At 47.5% G+C, this 18,099-nt stretch overlaps 1 protein-coding gene across 1 annotated transcript in view; it reads left to right on the forward strand.

The window, feature by feature from the left end:
* The window catches only part of PTPRH (protein tyrosine phosphatase receptor type H), a 46,646-nt gene extending 29,581 nt beyond the window's left edge, over window positions 1–17,065 (forward strand). Inside the window, exons 7-16 of the mRNA XM_060254995.1 lie at window positions 420–507; window positions 3,622–3,669; window positions 5,420–5,510; window positions 8,301–8,391; window positions 9,608–9,684; window positions 10,809–10,943; window positions 11,949–12,071; window positions 12,205–12,365; window positions 16,323–16,458; window positions 16,892–17,065. Coding sequence (XP_060110978.1) covers window positions 420–507; window positions 3,622–3,669; window positions 5,420–5,510; window positions 8,301–8,391; window positions 9,608–9,684; window positions 10,809–10,943; window positions 11,949–12,071; window positions 12,205–12,365; window positions 16,323–16,458; window positions 16,892–17,029 — 1,088 coding nt within the window. The 3' untranslated portion in view covers window positions 17,030–17,065. The remainder of the gene's footprint in view (window positions 1–419; window positions 508–3,621; window positions 3,670–5,419; window positions 5,511–8,300; window positions 8,392–9,607; window positions 9,685–10,808; window positions 10,944–11,948; window positions 12,072–12,204; window positions 12,366–16,322; window positions 16,459–16,891) is intronic.
* Window positions 17,066–18,099: the final 1,034 nt, after the last annotated feature.

The raw sequence follows: 18,099 nt of genomic DNA on the forward strand, positions 1-18,099 counted from the left end.
GCTATAGCCTCTTTATTTCATTTCAGAGTTAAAGCAGGCTTTTTTGTTCTGTGACGCTTGCATGCATGGGTGGTGTTGTGTGTGTTGGAAACCCTTGCTGGGGTAGAGGAGATGCTGCCGGGTTCCAGTCTGGTGTAGTAGTTAAGTGTGTGGACTCTTATCTGGGAGAACCGGGTTTGATTCCCCACTCCTCCACTTGCAGATGCTGGAATGGCCTTGGGTCAGCCAGAGCTCTGGCAGAGGTTGTCCTTGAAAGGGCAGCAGCTGGAAGAGCCCTCTCAGCCCCACCCACCTCACAGGGTGTCTGTTGTGGGGGGAGAAGATATAGGAGATTGTAAGCCACTTTGAGTCTCTGATTCAGAGAGAAGGGCGAGGTATAAGTCTGCCGTCTTCTTCTTCCTTGTCCTGTGTGTCGCCAGGGTCCGGGGTCATCATCAGCGCCCTGTTTGCTGTGCTGATTCTCCTGTTCCTCCTTGGCCTGCTGCTGCTGTTCTATTTTCGGAGACGGTAAGTGAGCTCGATGTGATTGTGAGCTTTCCCCCCCTTCACAGCGTTGACTGCCCCCGGCGGGGAGCATCAGGGCCTTTAGCCCACGAAGCCTGAGACAGGAGGAAGTGAGGCAGAACGTGTCTGTTGGCATTTGTCCGCTCCCTTTTGCATAATGCAAAGCATACTGGAGTTTGCTGAGGGAAGGGGGGTGGGGTGGGGAAAGGTGTGACCCACGGCTAGGGATGCCAGCCTCCAGGTGGGACCTGGGGTTCTTCCAAAATTAGAGCTCATCTCCAGGCTGCAAGGATTTTCTGTCCTGGAGAAAAAGGGATGCTTTTAGGGTTGCCAATCCTTAGGTGGGGGCAGGGGATCCCCCAGTTTGGAGGCCCTCCCCCTGCTTCAGGGTCATCTGAAATAATGGAAATAATGGAGGATGGGGGCACCTTCTTTGGGGGCTCATATAATTGGACTTCCTGCTTTGATCTTTTCAAAACTTTAGAGGATTTTAGAGGAAAGGCATCAGATGCTAAATGGAAAATTTGGTGTTTCTACTTTCAAAACAGCTTCTCCCAGAGCCCCAAATACCCACAGATCGATTCTCCATTAAACTCTATGAAGACTGGTCTCCATAAGGTATAATGGAGTGCACAGCAGAGATACAACCTCTCCCCACTTTTTAATATCCCTGAAGCAGAGGGAGGGCCTCCAAATCAGGGGATCCACTGCCCTCAACTAAGGATTGGCAACCCTACCCTCCACCGGACCTGCCCTCTAAATGTCCCAACCCAGATCTTGGCAACCCTATATCTTCACTAAAACCAGACAAGGGGGGCTTTCTAGACCATAACAACTGGAGAGCCGGTTTGGTGTAGTGGTTAAGTGTGTGGACTCTTATCTGGAAGAACCAGGTTTGATTCCCCACTCCTCTACTTGTATCTGCTTGAATGGCCTTGGGTTAGCCATAGCTCTGCCAGAGGTTGTCCTTGAAAGGGCAGCAGCTGCGAGAGCCCTTTCAGCCCCACCCACATCACAGGGTGTCTATTGTGGGGGGAGAAGATATAGGAGATTGTAAGGCACTCTGAGTCTCTGGTTCAGAGAGAAGGGTGGGGTATAAATCAACAATTCTTCTCCTTCTTGGTCTAGCATCTTCTCAATAGAATTGCCAAATATGGCCTGAGAAATTCCTGGAGATTGGAAAGTGGGGATTGGTGGGGGGGAGGATGCTATGGGTAGGGATTTTACTCATCATCTATGGTGTACCATAGAGTCTGCCCTCTGAAGCTGTCGTTTTCTCCCGGGGAACTGATCTCTGTAGTCTGGATACCGGCTGCAGTTCCAAGAGAATGCCAGGCCTCACCTGGAGGTTGGCAACTCTATTCTGAACGTGCTGTGGCCACTGAGGAAGAGCACAACAAAACTGCATGTGTGGATTATGCAGGGGCTCCTAATAGTTCAGGACATTTTAAGAAATAATTTACTATTTGGGGTACGGGAGACTCATGCAAATCATTTGTCCACGTGGTTTGCTTTTGTTACATTTCCAAGAGGTATTATTATATTTAGCTATTTTTTCCGTTTTTAACGGTGTAATTATATCGCAAAATCAAGGTGCGTGAGTTTGAATATGCATATTTCCTGCCCACTTCTTTTCATTTTGGGTAACATGGTTCTGACTAGGGAAAGAAAAGGACAAATTTGCCAGTGAAATACTGAAAAGAACACAGAGTCTCCTTCTGCTAGGGAGGGAACCCAAGGCCCAAGCCCCTTCCGATATATAGGAAGCTTTCCACCCCCAGGGCTTTTGTGGTAGAAAAAGCCCAGCAGAAACTCATTTGCATATTAGGCCACACCCCTGACACCACCATTGTTTCACGTAGGGCTTTTTTGTAGAAAAAGTCCAGCAGGAACTCATCTGCATATTAGGCTACACCCCCTGACACCAAGCCAGCCAGAACTGTATTCCTGTGCGTTCCTGCTAAAAAAAAAAGCCCTGCCCAACCCCATTCTGGCTTCTGAATATCGAACTGGTGGGTCCAGGGGTGGAATTCTAGCAGGAGTTCCTTTGCATATTAGGCCACACACCCCTGAGGTAGCCGATCCTCCAAGAGCTTACAAGGCTCTTTTTTGTAAGCTCTTGGAGGATCGGCTACATCGGGGTGTGTGGCCTAATATGCAAAGGAGCTCCTGCTAGACTTCTACCCCTGGGTGAGTTTAATATTAATTCACTCTAAAGTAACAAACACTATGAGATGTTTGGGAAGAGATTTTGAACTTTCAGCCCCTCATGAACCTACTGTTTCCAGGATTCTTTAGGAAAAGCCTGGAAGACTGAAATGGTTCAAGAAAACTTGCAAAGTGAGTTATGCTTCTAGTGTAAATGTACCTCTGGTTGCCAGCTCTGGGTTGGGAAATACCTGGAGATTTGGGGGCGTGGAGCTGGGGAGGGCGGGATTTGGGGAGGGGAGGGGCCTCAGCAGGGTACAAAGCCATAGAGTCCACCCTTCAAAGCAGCCTTTTTCTCCAAGGGAACTGATCTCAAATGTCTGGAGATCAATTATAATCGCGTGAGATCTCCAGGTACCACCTGGAGGCTGGCAACCCTATCACATTTTCAACCTAACTGTTGCAGTCATGAGAGCTTGAATCTTAGGTGCAGGGGAGGGGAATGAGTGAGATCAGAACTCCGGGATGAATTGATAGGTTCCTTGGAAGCCAGAAGTGTGTAGTAGGGTGAAACATCATTCACGCAGCCCTGTTTGCGAACTGCTGTTGGCTGGCTGTATATCCATCATGAGTACCTTCAGTCTGGCACTGCTGCTCAGTAGGAAAATAATGTACTGTTTGGGGTTGAGCGTATTTTATGTTCGACAACTTAAAGGCAGCTAGGTATGGGAGACTCTGTGCATAGGGCTTTTTTTGTAGAAAAAGCCCAGCAGGAACTCATTTGCCTATTGGGCCACACCTCCTGACACCAAGCCAGCCGGAACTGTGTTCCGGCTCAAAAAAAGCCCTGCTTATGCAAATCAGTAGGCGCTTGAATGGTTCCTGGCTTCCCCTTCTTAACACCTCACTGGCTTGGGGCTTCAACAGACATGCCAAGCGCATGCCTCACTTTCTGTTTCTTGTTTGCAGGAACGAGAAGGTTTTGGAGAAGTTGAAGGCAACTGCAGGACCCCCCTGGTGAGAGCACAGGAGTTGCTGAGCTTTTAAGTTTTGAAGTCGGGATGTATCATTTTAATTTTAATGCAAAACATTCCTAGGTCAACTCTCAGCAGAGCGTCCTTGAAGTTCTGTCAGGTGACCTGTGAAGGAGAGAAGATAAGCTGTGGACTGCAAAGGGTTATTTGATAAGGGTAGCACAAGGCCCTGGCCCAGATTCTAGATCATGCAAAACCTTATTGGTGATTAAGGTTGCCAGTCCCCAGATGGGGGCAGAGGATCCCCCGGTTTGGAGCCCCTCCCCCCGCTTCAGGGTCATCAGAAAGCGGGGAGGGGGGGAGGGATGGAAATGTCTGCTGGGCACTCCATTATTCTCTATGGAGACCAATTCCCAAAGGGTATAATGGAGATTTGATCTGCTGGCATCTGGGGCTCTGGGGGGGGCTGTTTTTTTGAGGTAGAGGCACCAAATGTTCACCATAGCATCCAGTGCCTCTCTTCAAAACACCCTCCAAGTTTCAAAAGGATTGGACCAAGGGGTCCAATTCTATGAGCCCCCAAAGAAGGTGCCCCTATCCTTTATTATTTCCATTGGAGGGAAGGCATTTAAAAAGTGTGCAGTCTCTTTAAATGTGATGGCCAGAACTCCCTTTGGGGTTCCATTATGCTTGTCCCAACCTTGCTAATCTGGCTCCACTCCAAGATCTCCTGGCTTCACCCTCAAAGTCTCCTGGCTCCACCTCCAAAGTCCCCAGATATTTCTTGAATTGGATTTGGTAACCCTATTGGTCACACTCATCCTAAAAAGTCACACATTGAAATGTCCACATGTTTGCAAAGAGCCCAGCAGTTTTGGAGGGATTCTGGGAGTGCAGAATATACCATCTGCCTATGACAAAACAGACAGAAGTGTGGGATAGCAAGAGAATGTCCAATTAGGAGGATATAGTTGGAGGGCTGGCAGAGAAAGGAATGTCTGGGGAGGGGGCATTCCTAGATGGACGGGATCCAGGCCAAGGCAATCTGTGAATGGGTGTGTGTGTGTGAGCGAGTGTAAATCTGCTGCAGAAGCAGGAAATAGACACACATTCCGGAGATATTGGGAGGGGGGCTGGTTGCTGAGCAACTGAGTTCTGGCTCTTGCCAGATGGGGAAGGCAAGGAAGCTCTGACCCAGCTGCCAGGGTGGTGAGGCTGAATTCTCTAGCCCTGGGAAGGCAGGTCTTGAAAAGCTCCGGGAGGGGGTGTCAGGGAGGACAAGTGAACATATGTGGTCTGCTAAGCTGCACATGAGGCCAGGAAAAGACAACAGAGCAGGAAGGATTTCTTGCAAAGGAGGAAGAGGACAGAACTGTTCCACCTCCTTTTCGTTTTAATCTGTGGGTTTATCCCTGGCAGATCCGGCCTTCTGCTCAGCCCTGCTTCATACACAAGTACGGAAACTCTGCATCTCCAAACACTGCAGCCTTTAACAGATCCTGTCTCAATTTTTTTTTAAAAAATGCATCAACAATCATAAGAGCTCGAAACAAACAACTAGAAACAAACCCTTGTGTTTTAGAATTCTGTACAAGCCATCCTGCAGGAGATAAAGAGCAATATTTTTAAGGGCTTCCTTGTACCAGGGCCTCCCATGGTTGATACCAAGACCTTTGATCATGCAGCAGAGATATCCCTGGCAGCAGCTTTTTGAAATAAAGGCCACAGGGGTCCCCTTGTTGTCTGCATCCCCTTGGAGTATAGACTTTCATTTCCCCCTCTTTCCTTGCCAGTGTTCTTGCTTCGGTATCTGTGTCGACTTTCCCGTGTTACTGCTGTGAGCACTTCTCTGACAGTGCGTTTGGTTTTGCCAAGGAATACCAGGTACGAGGGTAGGATAAGGCTGGGGAAGGAATTACTATACTCCCTCTAAACTGTGTAGTCTTGTGGGCAAAAATTCTATTTTGTGAGCTACTGACATTAAAGTTGTGAGCTGCTGCATAAATTAGCTTGCTCTGGGGTCATCCTTCCTGAGGGAAAATGAAAATGTGTGAGCTGGGGGCTAAAAAACTGTGAGCTAGCTCACACTCACTCAGCTTAGAGAGAACACTGGAAAGGAAATAAGACACACTTGCCTCTCAGTTCCTTCTTGTGGGAGGCATTTCTATGGTCCATGTAGTGGATTTATTACCCATTAAGCAAGTAGGGTTTCCCTCCCAGACAGAGGGATGGTTCTGGGGCCTGTTGAAAATTATTCTGGGTTGGATCCAGCCAGCCTTTTTTCCTCAGGTGCATTGAAATCTCTTTACAAGTCACCCCTGTCCTGCATGACTTTTGTCCCTGCAGGTCTCATGATGTTTTGTGGAGCCTTTTTGAGTGGTCTAAAGCAGACCCCCCTCCTCCTTCTCCTCTTATCACCTGGTTAGCTCTAGAGCCCGGCATTCCCATTCTTTACCACTGCTTGGCAAGTTGTTGTTGGGAAATGGGAGGTTCTTTGGCATAGTGCTGAAGCTGGCAAACTGTAACAACAGGGGAGGTCACTACAGGAACAACAGTATACACAACTCGATTGTTATAGTGACAAATTACTATGTAATAAAGTGCATATACAAAATACAAAACATAATTCATGAAATTTCTTCCACAAGGAGTCCCGACTTGCAGGCTGTCGACTTTAAAAAGTCCTGCTTCGATTGGCACTCTTCCAGCAAAGGGTGCTCCATAAATTTTCAAAAAAGACGTCCCCATTCAACACCACTCACTGTTGATCTTTTCAGTGCGTTGCTTTACTGCTAAATGTTTTTTAAGATAGTGTGGGAATGTAATTTCTCCAGGAGGATTCCAAATTGTCATAATGCTCTATGGCTCTAAGGCCTTATATGCATCAGTCATCTCTGGTGCAATACCAGAAGTGGTGTCATGACATCAGTGGTTTAGCCACAGAGTTTTGGTGTGAATTCTAGAGTGTTGCCCAGAACCAATGACATCAGTTCCTGCACCAGAAGTGATGTCACATGTAGGTGCGATGTCCAAAGAAATTGTCCCCACCCCCTACTCCTTGGATTCCACCCTCTCTGTGTATGTTTGTCTATGTTTAGGTCTGTGCAATAAGCATGGCAGTTCTGTTTTTGTATTGTAAGGATAAAACAACATAATTTTACTAGCGCTCCTTACTGAGAGGAAAATGTTGCCTGGCTAATCTCCTGTAATGCATAGATTTGTAGGAATGCTGTTAAGTATACTGCAGAGGATCAGAATAGGATCTGTCATTTCCCCCCCTCCCATTGGGTACATTGTACAAGGGCAGCTATTTTTCCTCCCCAGGGAAGGTAGTTTGCCTCCTGGCCACTCTCTGATTGTCTTGACAAGCTCCTCTTTCTTCTTCAGCTTTTTTATTTTTGAAAGATCTTTTAAATTTTCAGTTCCAAAGCTGGGGAGCGGGCAGTTTTAAATAAGCATCTACATTTCCCCGACTGGAAACAGGCCAGGAGAACTGCTGTTTCCCTACTGGGGAAACATATCTTCTGATGGCTATGCTTAAGTTTCCCCAGTGAAACAAACAGTGGCACCCTGGAGGCAAATGGAATGTGGGGGCGGGGCGGGGATGCTGATGCTCTTTCTCCTGGTATGCTGTGAATGGGGATCACCCGTGTCTTCGAGCTGTCTTCCAAGCACAGAACTCTAGGCAGGTGTCTGACCCAAAGTCCTCACTGTGGCCACAGCCCCCCCCCCAACCAGTGCGGACTTTGTAACACGCAGGCCTCATTTTGGCCAGGAGCTCACAGGAGTGGAGCTTTAGAACCTGTAAATTTTATTGTGCTCTTTCTTTTTAACCCCCCCCCCCCCCAAATACTTGCTTCTGGGCTCCATTGTTCAACCCCCTTATAAAAATTTTGCAGAACTCTAAGGTTTGACAAACTTTCTAATATTTTCTCCCACAAAAAAGGGAAAATAACCAAAATATATAAAGCAGACAGAAGGAAATCATCAGGCCACTGTGGCCACATAGGAGAAAGTAATTTAAAAAGTATGGTGGGAGTAAGGTTTTATTATGACTGATAATTCAAGAAGCATTTTAAGGTAGATGCTGAGCCAATGTAATTTAGTACACCTTCTGGTGATGTCAGGGGTGTGTGGCAGATGCAAATGTGTTAATGAGCTCCGGCATCCCTTTTTCTATGAAATGACCCCTGGTGACATGTCAGTCTGATAGACCTAACTGAGGCAATGCCCTAGCTTGGGATAGTAGCTCCTCTTTCCCTCATTTGGCTCAGGGGAGCCAGTTTGGTGTAGTGGTTAAGTGTGCGGACTCTTATCTGGGAGAACCGGGTTTGATTCCCCACTCCTCCACTTGCACCTGCTAGAATGGCCTTGGGTTAGCCATAGCTCTGGCAGAGGTTGTCCTTGAAAGGGAAGCTTCTGTGAGAGCCCTCTCGGCCCCACCCACCTCACAGGGTGTCTGTTGTGGGGGAGGAAGGTAAAGGAGATTGTGAGCTGCTCTGAGACTCTTCGGAGTGGACGCCAGGATATAAATCCAATATCATCATCATCTTCTTCAGCAAATGTGTGTCTTTTTTGTTGCCTCTCTGGAGGCATCACCCTGTCTTGATTCTCTCCCTGTCCTGCTTTCCCGACTCAATATCTCACCTTCACTGTATTTTGCCTATGCAACAGCAGCTGCAAGACATGGGGACGGGACAGCCCCAAACTGTGGCAGAACTTCCGAGAAACCGTGACAAGAACCGTTACACCAACGTTCTGCCATGTAAGTTGCGTTCCACACATTTCATTCATTTAGTGCTTATTCGAGTTCAGTGTTTGAGCATCTCACTATCGGGCAATCTCTTCAGGGATAACCTGTCTTGATCAATTAGCAGAGATTCAAAAAGGAAGTGGGAATGGTCCATCACTTGAGAATCACCTGACTTCCTGGGTGGATGATACCAGGCTATGATGGGGGTAGGGGAGTTGGCTCCTGGACAAAGAAATTCACCCCTCGATTGGCACCAGCACTCTCAAGCAGCAGTAAAATATTTCACTTGCATACACTCTACAGTACCAACTAGGTGAGCAGTGAATGGAGTTAATCATGCAGATGGAATACAAGTGTATTTTCTCGTTGAAGGTTCTGTTGGCATAAACTTCCAGTTGTTTGAGAACGGGGGAGTGAATGAAGATCCCAGGGTTTAAGATGCATGGGAGAACCCCTTTCTTCTGCTGCTGTATACAGTTTGTTGTTTTTGTGCCTCGATTTGGTGAGGGCCTGAATCTGTTCTGCACATCTTACTGTGGAGAAGTATCTGCCCATAGAATTGTTGGGGTCTTGTTTTATGAAGCTGTAAAGAAGTGATGCGCTGAGTATCCCTTCATTTTCTGAAGCACCTCCTAATTTTCCTCTGGGAAAGGAAAGGTCCCCTGTGCAAGCACCAGTAGTTTCCGACTCTGGGGTGACGCTGCTTTCACAACGTTTTCACAGCAGACCTTTTTATGGGGTGGTTTGCCATTGCCTTCCCTGATCATTACACTTCCCCCCCCAGCAAGCTGGATACTCATTTTCCCGACCTCGGAAGGATGGAAGGCTGAGTCAACCTCGAACCAGCTTCTGCTGGAATCGAACTCAGGTCGTGAGCAGACGGCTCCGACTGCAGTACTGCAGCTTTACCACTCTGCGCATGCATGTAAATCCCCACTTCCCTACTACTGCAATCTCATCCTTAAGGAATTAACATTAAATTTCCCAGCAATGGGAAGAAGCAAAGGAATGATGGCTGAAAACAGACAGGGCTGGATCTATCGCCAGAAATAACAGTTTCTGAACCCAAGTTTGACATCAAAAATACTTTTGGTTCCAGCCCATTTCCACTACTAGCCTTCCATTCCTTATGGTCACATTCAGTGATTTTGCATCTTAATTTTACCACTATTTTTGCTCCTTTTCCTCTCAAGTGGCCTTTTAACCCCTTTTGTTCCTTTTTCTGCAGATGACAGCTCTCGAGTCAAGCTCAGTCCCAACCCCAGCGATCCCAACTCAGATTACATCAATGCCAGCTATATGCCCGTGAGTCTCATTCCGATGTGATTCCTGACCTTCGTGATCCAGATCTGGTAGCTGCTAATCCTGGATATAGTGGGAGTCTGGTGCTGTTTTGCAGATCTCACTGCGGTGAAGTATCTGCTTCTTGATTTCTTCTTAGCTATATTTAGAAGCCATTTGAAAGCGGCTGAGCTGTGGGTTTTTCTTTTGCACCTCTTCCAAAATTTTCTGAGTCTCGCCGCACAAGCCCAGAATATCTCACCCCCCGTTTTATAAACAGACATGTTTCTCTAAATTGTTTCTTCAATTTATGCACTTGATTTGCATAATGGAAATTGAGATTTCTCCTGGTGAAAACTTTATATTTACCTTGGATTTTATTTTAGCACAATATATGGATATCCATAGAGATATAATGCAATTCAGATTCCATCTGTGCCTCCAAATTTTTCTCAGCCAGTTATGGATCAGCAATTGCCTTTTCAGATATTACAAGCATGTCTAATGAGTGCACACTACCTGCAGTCCTCTCAAATATGTCTGGCTTCTGTGTGGATGGGTACAGTGCAACTATTTGCCATGCACATACAGCTCTGGCATGCTGAAAAATTCATTGGTCTGTTCACACAGATGAAGCTTGGCTCCAGTGATGTGAAAGCAGAAACATAAATGGACTTTGTGACATTCTTCTTGCGCAAAATCTTTTGCAACATGTAGTGCTTCTCTCCTTATCTATTATGGTGCCCAGAAATTCACTGTACAAGCAAAAATGCAAGTAGTTACAGTCATCTTTTTTTTTTTCATTTTCTGCTTGTCCAAGAGCTCAATTGCAAGCAGACATTTTCTACTGGGTCCAACTATGAAGCTGCAAGTGCATGGAAAATATGGATGTCGCCTCGGTTCACATGACATTGGGACCACACTCACTGGGAGGGTCATTGTAGCACATACTCTTGCTATGTGTAGTTGGTACACCTCCTACTTCATATGATTGTATCATCTAAGAAGTAGATACTTGGAAGGAGCCTGCTTTTGCTTTGTGCATTTCACTGAAATGTGGTATTAGCAAGCTGTTTGGTTTGGATCAAGGGATGTGCGCAAGAAAATCCCTTTAAGCTTTCTTCCTTCCCACACCCGATCCATTTCAGGGCTACCATGGGGAAAAGGAGTACATTGCAGCCCAAGGGCCACTGCCTGGAACGGTTCATGATTTCTGGCGCATGATATGGGAGCAACGAGTCACAACCTTGGTCATGCTCACCAACTGCACAGAAAATGGAAGGGTGAGAATTGTCTTATGTGGCTGTGATGGCATTATGGGATAGGTGTGAAGTGGGGAATCACTTGTACATTGGTCTGATTTACAGGTGGACTGCATTTTCAAAACAGCAGACACTAAGTCTGTGCCAACTGCTGGTTTGGGTGGGAGCGAAACTTCTGAAAGATTCATGCATTTACACATTCTCCTGTGCAGGGCTTTTTTTTTGTAGGAGGAACTCCTTTGTATATTAGGCTACTCTCGCCCTGATGTAGCCAATCCTCCAAGAGTTTACAGTGCTCTTAGTTCCGGGCCTACTGTAAGCTCCAGGAGGACTGGCTACATCAGGGGGTGTAGCTTAATATGCAAAGGAGTTCCTGCTACAAAAAAAGCCCTGCTCCTGTGAGAATGATCATGTTTGCTACCATTGTTTGTTTTTCTTGGCTTTGCCCTTTCTGGAATAGTCCCATGAGTGATCCTATTCAATCAGGGATAGTGACATAATGCCACTCAGTCAATCAAATTTGGCTCTGTGAAATTCTCCTTTGTCTTCAGTCACCCTTGGTCAGGACAAGTGAGGGCAATTTATATCAGTGAACTCCCTCCCCCCATGAAATGATCGGAAATCATCAAAAAAGAAAGGGTGTTGTTTTGGGCACTACAGAAAACATTTGCAAAGGGCAGTGAGTAGCTTCCAGTCTGCTCTGTCAGGTAGGTGAATGGGGGAAGGTATGAGATGGGTGGGATTGTAACCCTCTCACTTCTTTCCATGGGGGCTGAAATCTGCAATTGTGAATTTGGCCACTGTGTGATGGACTGGATGGGCCATTGGCTTGATCCAACATGGCTTCGCTTATGTTCTTAAAATGACTCCCAGTTTGCAGTGAGATGGAGGAATAGGGTTTGATCTGTAAACAGAAGAACTCAAATGTAACTCTAGTCTGATGACTGCTTGGCCACAAAGACAGCCATCCCAGTAATCCTGCGGCTGTTCCCTTCCCTCATCCTGATTGTCTTACCCCTTGGCTAGGTGAAATGTGAACGCTACTGGCCCCTGGATTATATACCCTGCACCTATGATGACATCACTGTCTCAGTTGCCATAGAAACCATCCTCCTGGACTGGACCATCCGGGATTTCACTATCAAGCGGGTAAGTAGTTCTGGCAGTGATGGGGTCAAGCTGGTTGGGCCTTCTGCTGCTCCACACCAGTGCTGGCAACCCTTTCCCCAGAGGCGTCTTCAGCGAGGCAAAGGTCATCTCATGAATCGGTGTCTCCCAACAGAAGAACGAGTGCGAAGTCCGCCTTGCCCGCCATTACCACTACACGTCGTGGCCGGACCACGGGGTACCGACGGTCACGAGTGCCATCCTTCACTTTCGAGACCTTGTGAGGAAGCACATTGAACAACATGTGGAGAGTGGGCCGGCTCTGGTTCACTGCAGGTAAACTAAACAGTGGGGGGCGAGGAGGGAGTATTGTGTGTGTGTGCAGTGCTGTCAAATCAACTGATTTACGGCCACCCTAGCAAGGGGCTTCTGAGGCAAGTGAGAAGCAGAGGTGATTTCCCCCTCGCTTTCCTCAGAAGAGTCATCTTTGGTCTCCCTTCCAAGTACAAACCCCGCTTTCCTTCAGAGATCTGATGAGATCAGGCTATACCTGGCTGCTGTCCCTCGAGGAGGGAGTATTAGAGATGAATTAACCTTATTGGCTATTGGTATTGCTTCTAGGCTGAATTCTAGGTGCTGGTGCTTGTCATTTATGGTCTGGAACCAAGCTGCTTATGTGGAGATGTGCTGCTGCCTTGTAAGGTGTAGTGGGTGAGTGGATTCTTATCTGGGAGGAACCGGGTTTGATTCCCCTCTCCTCTACTTGCAGCTGCTGAAATGGCCTTGGGTCAGCCATAGCTCTTGCAGAGCTGTCCTTGAAAAGGCAGCTTCTGTGAGAGCTCTCTCAGCCCCACCTACCTCACAGGGTGTCTTTTGTGACTGTGGGGGGGGGGGGAGGTAGAGAAGATTGTAACCGCCCTGAGACTCTGAGATTCGGAGTGGAGGGTGGGATATAAATCCAACATCTTCTTCTTCTTCTCCAGTTCATCTGGCTAAGTGTTGCCTGCTTTGACTGGCAGTGGTTCTCCAGGGGCTCATGAAGATGCCGGTCTTTCCCAGTACCTGCTACATGAAGCCCTTTTGCTGGAGATGCCAAGGACTGAACCTGAGACCTCCTGCATGCAAAGCAGGTGTTCTACCATAAAGCTGTGGTGGTTCTCCTAAAGTGATGGATGAACAAAGGTGTCTTATACCAAGTTAGGTCATTGGCTTCCATGAGTTGGTATTGTCTGTGCAGAGGAGCCATGGCTCTCCATAGTCACCCAGCAGAGAATCCCACCCACCCCAATATCTGTTTCCTTGATCTGTTAGCTAGAACTGGAACTGTGGATCTTCCTCCTGCAAAGCAAGTGTTCCACCATTGGGTGGTGGTCCTTACCTTCTCCCATCTGATATCTCCTGCTTGGAGTCAATCACAGAAAATCTCCCAATGGTTCCCCCAGGTTTGTGGCCTCTGCAGAGTGAGATTTTCTGGGCTGACTCCCAAACTGTGGAATTGGTTGTCTTCTGAGGTGTAACATGCTTGGCAGCAAAGATTTGGGATGGACATTCTGTTGTCGATGTACCTTTTGATATACTGAATTTCTTGGCTGCTGTGTGGTCTTCTGGGCATTGCTCGTTGATGGTCTGATGGATGCTTTGGATTGCAATTTGTGGCTTTAATGGAAAACCAGGCTGTCAGTTTTCTGAATGAATAACAGGGCAGATGATAACCGATGGAAGCTGGTGCCAAGGATTCTCTCACTGTGGGGCCTTCTGCAAGGGAAGGAGGGCTTGGGAAGAGAGCAGGAAGGTGAAGCACCAGGTTGTCTGGATTTTTCTGGCAAAGGAGCTGGGACAAATGGAACAAGAAAGGGGCCAAGGCTTCCTAGTTCTCAGACAGATGTGGTGGCTAGGGGATTAGGGCAGTACTGAAATGAAGTCCAAACTAGGGTTGCCAAGTCCCCTGTGGCGTCCGGTGGGGGACTTTTTCGCATGCACAATGACATCACCCAGAAGTAACGTCATCGCACCGGCAACACCGTGTGCTGGCCGCTCTAGCCGTTTCTGGGAAAACTCTGTGGTTTTCCTGGACACTCTAGCAATTTGGGCGGGAAATCTCTATGGTACAACGGGTACCATAGAGTTTTTCCCTTCCAAATTGCTAGAGCGTCCGGGAAAACTATAGAGTTTCCCTGGAAACACCTAGAGCAGCCGGCATGCGGTGCTGCTGGTGCGATGTTGTCACTTCTGGGTGGTCATTGTGATGTCAGGGGAGGTCCCTCCCACCAGCCCAATGTGGCCCAGCGGGTTGGAAACCTCCAGGGCAGGAGTACCCTTGCCCAACCTGGAGGCTTGGCAGCCCTAGTCCAAACACATAAAATAAACCGCATCAAGTCCCTTCTAGTCCTACTATGAGCTAGTTTCATGTAGTGCAGGGGTGGCCAAACCTGCTTAACATAAGAGCCACATAGAATAAATGTCATATGTTTGAAAGCTGCAAGACAGGAAGGCGGCAGGTAAATGGATGGGGGGAGGGAGGAGGTGGAAAGAAAGCAACTTTAACTTTAAATGCATTCTCCAAGCCATCAGCTGGCTTGGCATGGAGAAGTGATTTAAAGAGACAAATGAGTTCTCCAAGCTGGCCAATGGGGCATTGGGGGGCTTTGAGAGCCACACAATATGTGGGAAAGAGCCACACGAGGCTCCCGAGCCACAGTGTGACCACCCCTGGTGTAGTGGTTATGGGTGGCAGGACTCTAATGCAGAGAACATTAGATTCCCCCCTTCTCCTCATGCAACCAGTTGGGTGATCTTGGGCCAGTCACAGTTTTCTCAGAGCTCTCTCAGCCCACCAGCAAGCCTTGCTCTTGCCACACTAGTGGTGCATAACTGTGACGATCAGGGTGAATTGCCCTTTCCCTTTAAATCTTGTAAATGTTGGAAGGAGGCTAGTGGTTGTGTAATTTAATAAGGAAGAGCTCTTATCATGGGTTTCTTTTTAGGAATGAAGCCTTGATGGTTAATTTGAAAGGTCATCCTTGTTAGATTGCTACCTTATTAGCGAAAGCAAAAAGTATAATTGCCAGGTGAAAATCAACTTCAAGGGAGGACGGAGGATGCTGTGCCGGCAACAGACCCAGGATTTGGCATGCAAGATTTATGGTTACCAGCTACACTGAAGGAGCAGATGCACTGCGTGGGGAAGACTATGCCTGCAGAACATACTTTATTTTATAGTACAAAGTGTAAATTAGTCTGTCTAGATGTTTTTAGTTTCTTTGTGTTCAAGTCTTGAACCAAGTACTGACATGCATGCTTCTTTGTAAGATGGAGAAATTAGACTCTTTCTTGTTGTCTGTTTTAAAAAGTGTGGTTAATTGGAGTGCATTTTGTAGTTATTAAAGAAAAGGACCCGCAGGTTTGTCTCAGTAATGCTAAAGAGTTAGAACGTTGGCTGCTAGACAATCCTTAGGTCTCCTGGTTATACAGCACCCACTGTTATACGATAATAATAATTATTAATCCTACTGCCTTTTTGAGTTTGATTCTGGTGGAAGAATCTTAGTTGATACTATCAACCAATGTTAGTGTGAAATAGCTCACCGTTTTTTAGTCTCTGGCTGACACCTTTTTGTCTTAGCTCAGGGAAAATGGCCCCAGAGCAAACTAGTTTATGCAGCAGCTTACAACTTTATTGCCAGCAGCTCACAAAGTAGAATTTTTGTTCACAAGGCTCCAGCACTTAGAGCAGAGGTGTCGAACTCATGAGGGCTGGATCTGACATAAATGAGACCTTGTCAGACCAGACCATGTCAGGCCAGACTATGTGTGTACCTATTTAGGCAGCAGAGATACACTGGTATTTGGTCTTAAAGATGCTTTCTTTGTATTTCTGCCATGGGATCCAGGGAACTGGGCAAAGGAAGCTCTGGCTCTTTCCTTCCTTCCCCAGGGGACCAGAAGGGTGAGGAGCCTCAGCCAATAGAAAGAAGAGAGGCTTGGCTCAGTAGCTCTGCTGCACGATTGAGAGAGCTTGGCAAAGCAAGCTATTCCTTTCACCTTCCTCCCCAAGGGAGGAGCCTCAGCCAATGGAGAAAATAGAGGCTTTGCTCTGTGCGATTAAGAAAGCCTTGCAAAGCAAGTTGTTGTGCAGAAGGAAGCAAGAGAGATAGAGAAGGAAGCAGGGGCCTGATAGGAGCCCTTCGGGGGCCTGATTCAGCCCCTGGGCTGCATGTTTGATGCCCCTGGCTTAGAGGGAGCATTGCTGCCAGCATTTTGATTGTCCCCTCCCTTTCATCCCCACCATTCCAGCGCTGGTGTCGGCCGAACAGGAACCTTCATCGCCTTGGACACCTTGCTGAGCCAAGCCCAGAAAGAGGGGAGGATCGGGGTCTATTCGTTTGTGCAGAGACTGAGGATGAACCGGCCGCTCATGATTCAGACAGAGGTGAGCACCGATAAATAAACTGTACATGGAGTAGATCCTCCCGTCCTGCAGGGGGTGTTGTGATGCACCAACTATGGCTGTTCAGTTTTATATAGCAGAGACTTTCGGGGGATATTGAAGGAAAGCCCACCTAAAAAGCGGTCCAACCCCGTTCAAGGAATACTGTCACCAGTTCTTGGCTAGGAAATACCTGGATATTTAAGGGGTGGAGCCTGGGGAGGGTGGGGTTCGCACTGCACTCTGGGTAGTGGCCTTGGACTTCCTCAGTGGTCTCCCATCCAAGTACTAACCACAGGGCCCACCATGCTTAGCTTCTGAGATCTGATGGGATTGGGCTGTCCTGGGCCGTTGCTGGTTACAACAAGATTTATCAGCTGTAGTCCCTCAAAGTGACTGGAAGAAGCCACACACCGTGCCATCTCTGTCTCCACAGTCACAGTATGTGTTCCTGCATCAGTGTCTCCTGGACAGGATCCAGCCACCTCTACCGGACATGAGTGAGCAGATGCAGTGTACTGCTGTGTATGAAAACACTTTGGCTTTCCAAGACTATGAGGTGTCCCGTGTGTGAGGGTTTTGGTCACCATGCTGGAAAGTGTGAAGAATGTCCACAAGCACACTGAAAGCCATAACACTGGTGAGAGCCAGCCTGGAGTAGTGGTTAAGCGTGTCAGACTAGTATCTGGGAGACCTGAGTTTGAATCCCCATTCATGCCATGGAAGATCACTGGGTGACCTTTAGCCCGTCACTCTCTCTCAGCCTAACCTACCTAAAATGAAGAAGAGGAAATGATGGCCAGGAATCCTGGAGGGGTTTTCCCTCTTTTGCCATTTTCCGGGCTTGGAGCAGGGGTCACAAGGTGTGTGTGTGTGTGGGGGGGAGGTATTTGTGAGTTTCCTGCATTGTGCAGGGGGGCTGGACTAAATGACCCTGGAGGTCCTTTCCAATTCTGTGATTCTGTGATGTAAGATGTTTTGGAGTTCCCATTGGGGAGAAAGGTGTGGTACAAATGAATGATTTAAATAAGCAAACAAAATAACCCTCGAACTTTGAGGTGTCATTCCTTAAGGAGCTGGGAGGCCAGGTCCAGAGGAAATGACCCTCTTTTACTGATTTCAGCCTAAAATTGGCATGCATGTTGATTGTTCCAGGTGTTTGAGGGGAGTTTCTGTCTTTTTTGAGGGGTAGCTGTGGAAGTAAAAATACACTGATTTGACTAAGCCCTTCAGAGAGCTCCCAGTCACAACAGGGGAAGCAAAAAACAAATTCTAGAATTGGATTTCTCTAGTGAGGTTATAGGCACCCACTGGGCACAGTAATTTTGAGCAATGGGTTAGCCTCATTGACTTGTACAAGCCAAGCATGTGCTGTGGCATTCCCTCTGACCACCAGCCACATCTTGTGGCCACATCTGAAGGTCAGGTGGGGAATTACTGGTCATGGCACATGCCATACCAGGTGTTAGTCCAGGATCTGGTAATCAAAGCCATGCACTGAAAGGGAGGTTTAAACATGCAATTTCTTGAGACTCATTTTTAACCTTTGAGGAAACAGTGTTTGAATTAGAAGGTGTGTGGGGGGGTTCCAGATACAGCTGGAGATCAGCAAGGGCAACGGAGTGCAAAACATCAACCATCTCA

This window comes from Heteronotia binoei, chromosome 15 (genome assembly GCF_032191835.1).
Source record: "Heteronotia binoei isolate CCM8104 ecotype False Entrance Well chromosome 15, APGP_CSIRO_Hbin_v1, whole genome shotgun sequence".
Lineage (NCBI taxonomy): Eukaryota > Metazoa > Chordata > Lepidosauria > Squamata > Gekkonidae > Heteronotia > Heteronotia binoei.